General features: G+C 41.4%; 1 protein-coding gene across 1 annotated transcript in view; it reads left to right on the forward strand.

Annotated features, from left to right (window-relative positions):
• The window catches only part of LOC115228167 (neuropilin and tolloid-like protein 2), a gene marked incomplete at its 5' end in the record, with an annotated part of 46,653 nt that extends 37,747 nt beyond the window's left edge, over positions 1 to 8,906 (forward strand). The window contains 3 exons of the mRNA XM_029798813.2: positions 3,939 to 4,087; positions 5,971 to 6,202; positions 8,763 to 8,906. Coding sequence (XP_029654673.2) covers positions 3,939 to 4,087; positions 5,971 to 6,202; positions 8,763 to 8,905 — 524 coding nt within the window. The remainder of the gene's footprint in view (positions 1 to 3,938; positions 4,088 to 5,970; positions 6,203 to 8,762) is intronic.
• Between the last annotated feature and the right edge of the window lie 1,094 nt (positions 8,907 to 10,000).

Consider the following 10,000-nt stretch of genomic DNA (forward strand, 5'->3'; position numbering starts at 1 on the left):
TTAGTTTCTATCGACCTATCAATTACTTCAGCGTTATCGGTCATATCATTCCACTAATTAACGAAAGTTTTTTAACGAAATTTTTAAAAACTTAACGAAATATATTTCAGACGCCATTTTTTTTTCCAAAGTTCCGCATTATTTACAAAAGCCTATCTTACTTCCGGGGATATAATATTTCTCTCATAAGCTCTCTATTTGACCTTTATTCTGTGTGATATACCATCTGTTCATGGCAATGTTGTTTGGTGGTTACACTTTCCCTGTATTTTGTATTCCTAGTTAAACAGAACATGGAGTTGAACTGAATCTCTTTGTGCCAACACTTTGAAAGCAATACTTGAGTTACCAGTGACCAGCGTACACCAGAAATACTTAACGCCATTTATTTCAGTCCTATAAGTCCAAATTCCACTGAGTTCGGCTTTGTATTTCTTCTTTTTGGGGGTTAACAAAATAAGAACGGAGTACTGCGGTCGATATAATCAATCAAAACGGAAGGCGGCTAGCTGGCAGAGACGTTAGCGCGCCGGGCAAAATGCTTAGCGGTATTTCGTCTGCCGTTACGTTCTGAGTTCAAATTCCGCCGAGGTCGACTTTGCCTTTCATCCTTTCGGGGTCGATTAAATAAGTACCAGTTACGCACTGGGGTCGATATAATCGACTTAATCCGTTTGTCTGTCCTTGTTTGTCCTCTCTGTGTTTAACCCCCTGTGGGTAGTAAAGAAATAGGTATTTCGTCTGCCGTTACGCTCTGAGTTCAAATTGCCCCGAGGTCGACTTTGCCTTTCATTCTTCGGGGTCGATAAATTAAGTACCAGTTACGCACTAGGGTCGATGTAATCGACTAAACCCCTTTGTCTGTCCTTGTTTGTCCCCTCTATGTTTAGCCACTTGTGGGCAATAAAGAAATAATCAATCAAAATGAAAGAGCATATCCTTGTCTTATGCGTGAATTTTCTCTTTGTTATTGTGTCGTCTTTCAGTTCAGTTTTTAAATCTTATATATGGCTCAGTGGTTAGGGAATCGGGTTCACAATCACGAGGTAGTGAGTTCGATTTTCGTGGGTGTTGTATTCTTGAGCAAGGCATTTTATTTCACGTTGCTCCTGTTCACTCAGCTGTAGGAAATTAGTTGCGATGTCACTGGTGCCTAGTTGTATCGGCCTTTTGCCTTTCCCTTGATAACAGCGATGGCGGGCAGAGGGGAGGTTGGTATACATGGGTGACTGCTAGTCTTCCATAAACAACCTTACTCGGAGGAAAATTGTCTAGGTGCAATCCCACGGTCGTCTTTACTCTTTTGGCAATTCAAAGTCTTGTACACCTACAAGATACAAGGTGGGTGGGTATTCTTAATTCATAACTGAGTTTATCCACCCCATTGCTTGACCTATTCCATATTTATCGACCCCGAAAGGATGAAAGGCAAAGTCGACCTCGGCCGAATTTGAACTCAGAACGTAACGGCAGACGAAATACGGCTAAGCATTTCGCCCGGCGTGCTAACGTTTCTGCCAGCTCGCCGCCTTACACTGGTTATTTATTGAAACCAAACTAACTTCTTTTTTTTTTTTGTGCCAGAAATTTTTTTAGAAGGTTATTAGCCCTTTGAACGTGGAAAGCAGATATATTCGCTCGAAATTTTATTACCGGTAACTGCGGAAGGTAGTTAATGGCGTATATGTGACTAAGATTACAACACACGCCATCCACCCTGAAACGTGACGCCGATCCGTCGCAGGACTAACTTCCCAGCTTATTGCTAGGACTCATTTTAGCCATTTGAGTGGACTGGAGCAACATGAAATCAAGTGTTTTGCTCGAGGACTAAAAACACTGAACATTGCCTGGTCCTGGAGTCAAAACCATGATCTTACAATCGTAAGTGCAACATTATAACCACAAGGCCCAGTGCCATTCTATTATCCTGCTTGTACAGGTGGTGGCGGTGGTGGATGGAAGCACTCCGTCGGTTTCGACGACGAGGGTTCCGGTTGATCCTGCTCGTGGAATTAACGTGCAAGTGGCTGAGCACTCCACAGACACGTGTACCCTTAACGTAGTTCTCGGGGATATTCAGCGTGACACAGAGAGAGACAAGGCCGGCCCTTTGAAATACAGGTACAACAGAAACAGGAAGTAAGAGTGAGAGAAAGTTGTGGTGAAAGAGTACAGCAGGGATCACCACCATCCCCTGCCGGAGCCTCGTGGAGCTTTTAGGTGTTTTCGCTCAATAAACACTCACAACGTCCGGTCTGGGAATCGAAACCGCGATCCTACGACCGCGAGTCCACTGCCCTAACCACTGGGCCATTGCGCCTCCGCAATGGCGGTGGTAGAGGTGGTGGCAACAAATTGAGACGATGCTGCTCACAACTTTTACATTTTTCTTCCAAAATATCAGCATTCTACAAACATCTGTTTTACACATTAAACAGAAAGCACTCACGTTGCAGATTTCAAAATATTGTATAAAGTTGCGTGCGTAGGAGGCGGGGGATTGTATAGGAGGGATTACATATCTGGTCCCAATGTTTCTGCATCTGTCAGAAGTGAAAGCACGTGGATTAGAAGTTAAGGGTATTCGACTCACGATCGTGATGTCGTGAGTTCGATTCCCGGCGGCGGGTTGTGTCCTTGAGAGTGACATTTTATTTCAAGTTGCTCCAGTCCATTGGAATCTCCCTGAAAACTACGTTAAGGGTACGCGTGTCTATGGAGTACTCAACCACTTGCACGTTAATTTCACGAGATAGCTGTTCGGTTAATCGGATCAACTGGACCACGCGTCGTCGTAACCGACGGAGTGCGAGATTTTTATGTATATCTCCGAATGTGTTGTTGTGGAGGGGGATAAGTCGATTACATCAACCGCATTACTTGACTGGTACTTTATTTTATCGACCCTGAAAATATGAGAAGCAAAGTTGACCTTGGTGAATTTGAACCCAGAACGTAAATAATCAGAAGAAATGCCACTGAGCAGTTTGTTCGATACACTAACGGCTCTGTCAGCTCGCCCCCTTAAGTTTTCGTTTAGTTCCAGAATCCTTGGGGTGCGACGGTCCCCGTGAACGTAGTTGATCCCCGCCGCCGATGCAGACGCGGACACGATCGCGGCCACGAGTACGAGGACGTCCGGTAGCGGAAGCAAGACAAGGAGCGCGAGCACGATTGCTTTCTTTACTACCCACAAAGGACTAAACACAGAGGGGACAAACAAGGACAGACAAACGGATTAAGTCGATTACATCGACCTCAGTGCGTAACTGGTACTTAATTTATCGACCCCGAAAGGATGACAGGCAAAATCGATCTCGGCAGAATTTGAACTCAGAACGTAGCGGCAGACGAAATACCTATTTCTTTATTACCCACAAGGGGCTAAACATAGAGGGGACAAACAAGGACAGACAAACGGATTAAGTCGATTATATCGACCCCAGTGCGTAACTGGCAATTAATTTATCGACCCCTAAAGGATGAAAGGCATAATCGACCTACGCGGAAATTGAACTCAGAACGTAGCGGCAGACGAAATACCGATTTCTTTACTACCCACAATTGGCTAAACACAGAGGGGACAAACAAGGACAGACAAACGGATTAAGTCTATTATATCGACATCAGTGCGTAAGTGGTACTTAATTTATCGACCCCGAAAAGATGAAAGGCAAAGTCTACCTCGGCGGAATTTGAACTCAGAACGTAACGGCAGACGAAATAGTATACGCATTTCACCCGGCGTGCTAACGTTTCTGCCAGCTCGCGAGCACGATTACTTCCACGCGGACGAGCATGAACACGAGTGTTATCATTAGAAAACTCGCTGTTTATTGATAATTCTTTATGTCTTATGTCTGTCAATTTACATTTAAAAAGAAAACCCCTCCAAATAACCATTTATATAATTTATTTCTCCTTTATTTCTGCAGTCTGCCGTATTTTTATCAATGCCAAAACTAATGATGGGATAATTTCCGAAGAAGATATTCCTACATCGGTTATGAGCATCATTAAAAGATCGAGAACCAAAGTGCCGATTGATTGCACGTGGGAGATACGCGCTCCTCCTGACAGTCACGTAAGACATGTCTTTTTTTTTTAATATTACGTTTTATTTTTTCATGTTAATTTTAATATTTTGTTAATTTCATTGAAAAAAATGTGTTTGCCATACTTACCTTCACACAAACAACGAACTTCAAAACAGGCATATCCTCTTCATCATCATTATCTGGTTTACATGGCGTATAAGTAACCGAGATCACAACATTATCCCCTGAATTGGACGCCAATCAATCGCGGGGTTAGCCATTTACAGCTGAGTAGTCTGGAGCAACGTGGAATGAAATGTTTTGCTCAATAACACAACGCATTGCCGAGCTCGGCAATCGAAACCACGATATTTCGATTGTAAGAGCAACACACTAACCACTAGGCCACGCTTCTTCAAAACAGACACACCAGGTGTAATATTATTCGGAATGAGACGATTAGACGCAGATGTTTGATCGCTGATAATATGGTGCGGCTGACTCAATATTCAGCCTGTTTTGATGATTGTCAAGAAACAACGATACCTTTTTCCTCGTGGTGGAGGTGAGAATTCTTCCACCCACTCAGTGTGCGGCAACAACCAGCGTACTTCCACGCTACTTCGGGCCTTCAGTCATTCTACTGACAGCTAAAGATCCCTTACGCTTTACCTTGAACTGCAATGGTCTTCTGTTGGGTGTTCATCACCGCAGAGTAGCCTATTCACATTATTTGAGCTAATTTTCTCCGTTAGTTCGACCTGTTAGTAGATATTAAGCTTATTTTGCTTGTCGTATAACAAGAAACAAGAAGGCGGCGAGCTGGCAGAAACGGTAGGGTGAAATGCTTAGCGGTATTTCGTCTGCCGTTACGTTCTGAGTTCAAAATTCCGCCGAGGTCGACTTTGCCTTTCATCCTTTCGGGGTCGATAAATTAAGTACCTGTTACGCACTGGGTCGATGTAATCGACTTAATCCGTTTGTCTGTCCTTGTTTGTTCCCTCTATGTTTAGCCCCTTGTGGGTAGTAAAGAAATAAGGAACAAGCACATTATACAATGCTTTGCAGCATTTCGTCTGTCTTTACGTTTTGAGTTCAAATCCGCCGAAGTCGACTTTTGGGGTCGATGAAATAAGAACCAGTTGAGCACTGGGTCGATGTAATTGACTTGGCTCCTTGTGCTGAAATTTGAAAAGTTGTTTGTTTGTTTGTTCCTTCTCGAACCATGCCTGGCTCATAAGGGCCGGTTTCCCGGTTTCTTGGCGTATAGGTTCCCCACCTGGACGGGACGTCGGTCCATCGCAGGTGAGTTGCAAGATGCAGGAGGAAAGAGTGAGAGAAAGTTTTGGCGAAAGAGTCAGCAGATGTTTCGCCATTACCTTCTGCCGGAGTCGCGAGGAGCTTAGGTGTTTCGCTCATAAGCACACACATCGCCCGGTCTGAGATTCGAACCCGCGATCCCTTGACCGCGTGTCCGCTGCTCTAACCACTAGGCCATGTGCCTCCACAATGTATAAATAAGTATAATATATTATCATAAAATCACAAGCATTGAAATATAAACATGACCCCAGTATATACCCACGAACTAGGAACACACTATTTGAGATCTGCAAACAGCTCGCTTGTTGAAGTGTTGTCAATTGAAAGCTCTGCCCCTCGAACGCTTATTGGTTCTTGGAGTCATCGGGAGAGGATGCACATCGTTTGAGGACGCATTCAGTAAGATGAGTGGGCAGTGTGCTGTAAAGTCGTCGAGCGGAAGACTCTGAAACGATGCGCATTCGTTCCTGATGACTCCTTGGAAGCTACCGACATGCAGAGCTTTCGATTGACAGCACTTGCATGCACAAGCAAGCTGTCTGCACTTTGAAAACCTATAAACACAAACTAGGAACATACCGTTTGAAAGTCTTTCATACTTTTTCAGGTGCAGCTATCTCCAGTATCAATCGAATTAACAAGATCCGGAGAGTGTAATCTCAACTACATGAGTTTTTATAAGCCTACAACCATTCTAGAAGCAATGTCTGCGAAATATTGTGACGGTAGAAAAGTGGTGCCGGTATCTTCGGATAGAAACCGTATTTTCCTGAGAGTTTTTAGTAAGACTATATATTTGATGCCGAAATTCAAATTTTTATATACTGTCTTTAGAAATGGTAAGAATGCTCGCTTCTGTTTATTCATTTTTGTATGTTTTGAAAATATCTTGCTTTGTTGCATCTGCCTTGTTGTATATTTGGGAGGGTCGTTATGCCAATGATAAACACATGCATTGACTTAGTTTCACTTTTTAATTTTTATTAGTAAATTGGTTAACCATTTCACCAATTGACTAAATCAAACAATCGATTAGTTAGTCGGTTAAATTGTTAACCAATTGACAAATAATAATAAACGAAGTGAAAGAGAACCAGTGCGTGTGTTTATTATTAGCATAATGACCCTCCGGAGATATAACAAAACCTGTTTCGACACACGAGTTCACATCAATGATCTTGCAAACAAAATACGAAAACGAATTTTTATTACTTTACGTAAATGAATGCTTTTTTCAAATATCAGAATGATATTCCGATAAAATACATTTTACAGCAGTGGCATCTTCTAAGTATTATTTATACAGAACTGCATAACATTTTAAAGTATTATACCAATGTAAGAAAGATGGTTGCTCCTGCTCGATTATTACTGAGCAGCTCTGTTACTGAAGACGTTTTCGCCTTCTTGAGGATTCGCTCAACTATCACGTTATTTGAGAATACACGCACCTTTCACTTTATTATACTATACCTTTATGAAATAAACATGTTTTCCCGTTAGAGAGGGCGCAACATCTGCTGTAACGCTTGTCAACTTCTTTCAAAGTAAACCAAATCCACTTGAAGCAGTTGTTTTATCACTGTTAAAGAAATATTGGCCAGTTTTAGTTTCATTTGATGGTCCAACTGACATCGACTCTTCTATAACTGCAAAAAATATATATATATCTTCAGTTCCTCAAACAAATACACGTGTTGAATTGCATACTGCATAACAGTGCTCCCATCTAGCGCCAGTGAGTATCATATTTGACAAAGGTATAGCTTCAGTTCCTGGTTTTCCTTCTGGGCAAACAGACCATAAAAAATTCTGTTTTAGAAAACGACTAGCAGCATAGCCCGGCATTGCCCGGGTATGTAAGAGCCCCTAGTAGGCAACGACTAATCCCAATCTAGTCCTTTCCCTCTTGGGAACGAAGGCGCATGTGTAGGTTGCAATATCTTCTCTTCACTCGAATACTTCTGTGTATACGATGTTCCTAGCTGTCCCTTTGGGCGATAAAAAGGTCGAGTTGTGTCCCCTAGACAGAAAATGTGTTGCATATAAAAAGCTTAGATTCTCGACCCCATGTCGAATTTATCGATTTTTTCAGAACTGGGGGAACTTTTCAAAATTTTCGCTGCGTTAGTTTTGAATTATGACATTGGGCTATGTCTGTGTCAAGTTTCATCAGAATCGGTTGAAAGCCGTGGTCAGGGTAAGGGTACAACCTGACAGACACACAGACAGACAAACTGCCGTTTATATATAGAGAGATTTACGCTTGGCAGTTCGATAATCAAGGACAAAACAAGCCATTGTCGGAGCTTCTAGTACGGTTAGCTATTTCACAAAAAAAAGCATGTTTGGTATTGTTTTAAAGTTCTCAGTAAGTAGTGAGCCACTTCGCTGTTGTTCATTTTATGACAGTTTACCCACAAAATTTTGGCTTTCATCCTTTCAGGGTCGATTAAATAAGCACCAGTTGAGTACTAAGATCGATGTAATCGACTTTCCCCCTCCCTCAAAAACATCAGGCCTTGTTTATTATTATTATTATTATTGTTGTTGTTGTTGTTGTTGAGTGAGAGAGTAGTGCATGCCATCAAAGTGACACTGGGGTAAAACATACGAAGCCCAGTATACCCATCATGACTACCAGTCTGATAAGGGTACACCAGGCACATGCATCACAACCGTATGTGCGCGACATGGTGGTCTCATATCAAGATAAACAGCGCATGACCTTGCAGGTGGGACCCAGTTAGAATTTTCTTCAGGCAGAGTAGCCCATCCCGCTCAAAAGGTCCCTGAATAAGGGTATTTTAAGGATAATGAACGAAACACCCATGTTTCCAGAGGTGAATTATTCAAACCCCAAAGAATCCCTCTCAACACATGGCTATGATGCTCCCCCACTACTTCTGCTCGTGATCAGAGATGCACATATCGTCAGCCACTAAGGGACATGCTCAAATGGTTAAGGTCAAACAACTGACAAGCAAATCTGTGGTATTGAGCAGAATATTTGCTGTAGCCCATCTTTTATACCAAGACAAAACAATGTACATGATAACACTTCCAATCAGTTAAGATCAGAAGCCATGAGAGCCAGTGCCTGGTACTGCATCAGGGCACTTATTATTATCATCATCATCATCATCATCATCATCATCGTTGTTGTTGTTGTTGTTATTATTATTATTATTATTATTATTATCATTATTGTTTTTATTATTATTATTATTATTATTATTATTATTATTATTATTATTATCATCATCATCATCATCATCATCGTTGTTGTTGTTGTTGTTATTATTATTATTATTGTTGTTATTATTATTATTTGTAGTAGTAGTGTATACGGTCCGATTATACTCTTGCTCTTTCTACCTCTCTCTCTCTCTATTCAAGGTGAATGTTCTGAAAACGAATTTTCATGCGACGAGAGATGTCTTCACAAATCTCTTAAGTGTAATAAAAACGTCAACTGCAAAGATTCGACTGACGAAAACAGTTGTAATTCCCCATCAGGTAGGTTCCATTCACTTTTCTAATGAAATACCCACATAGACACACATAACAGCACATATGCATCGTCATTCAAAATGTGACCGCGTGTGTACCGTTGGCGATTTTTTTCCCTCCGTCTTCCCTTCTCTGGATCTTTCCTTTTCCTATGTTTCTGACGAAGAGCCCCGCTCGAAACGTAAAACCCTCCTTCTTCCCTTCCTTCCTGAGCGTCCAATAATACTATATTTGTTCCACGTCCTCGCGTTGTGTTTTGTCTTTGTGTTTTCACGTTTGGATTAACTATATATATATATATACATATAAAAAGTAAAATGTAAAAGAGTCAAAAGGAAGAGTATGTACGCTTAGGCTTCGGTACATACAGATTCTCGTATGTACAGGATTTAAAGTTAAGTTTAAATTAAATTATGTAGCGATTTACCTGTACAAGAAGATCTATATGTATCTCCTCAGGCGATACTCAGTTGCTGGGTCTGTAAGTAAATCTAAAGTTCCATGCTGCAACATCCATGGCTTCTTCTTTGAAACTAACAAACGCTGACGGTTTCAATTCACTCGGTATGAGTGTGTCATCACGTTCGACATCATGAGCTGCAATGTACACGATGTCTGTTTATTTATTCAGTTTCAAAATGTTATTCGGCACATGCCAAACCTGCGACGATTTCATCTCAATCGAAGGAGAGGGGCTTTCTCCGTCCGGGTTGCGGATCCGTGGAATAAGCTGCCAGACGAGATGGTGAAGATGCCGACGACCGCTTTGTTCAAAGTCTCCCTTGACCTCAAGTGGCCTGAACTCTTTACATGAACACCACCTTGTACTTAACTCCATGTCCTCCTACATGGCCTTGCTATTTGCTTTTGAGCCAAAAATTAACTAACTAACTAACTAACTAACTGTACCCTTACACAAAATAAATTCATCCATTAACTCATACTTTTTACTTTTTATTTTTTATTTTAACACACGAGGAATACCTAAGACTAGAATTGGTAGCATACCATAAGTATACTACCGACTATTTGGGAATTCTAAGGGTGAATGAGCTCGATTTGTATTTGTACTCTTATACGTTCTTAACAAACACACTTCAACTACATACATATATATATATATA

The sequence above is a fragment of the Octopus sinensis genome, unplaced genomic scaffold (genome assembly GCF_006345805.1).
Source record: "Octopus sinensis unplaced genomic scaffold, ASM634580v1 Contig09692, whole genome shotgun sequence".
NCBI classification, from domain to species: Eukaryota; Metazoa; Mollusca; class Cephalopoda; order Octopoda; family Octopodidae; genus Octopus; species Octopus sinensis.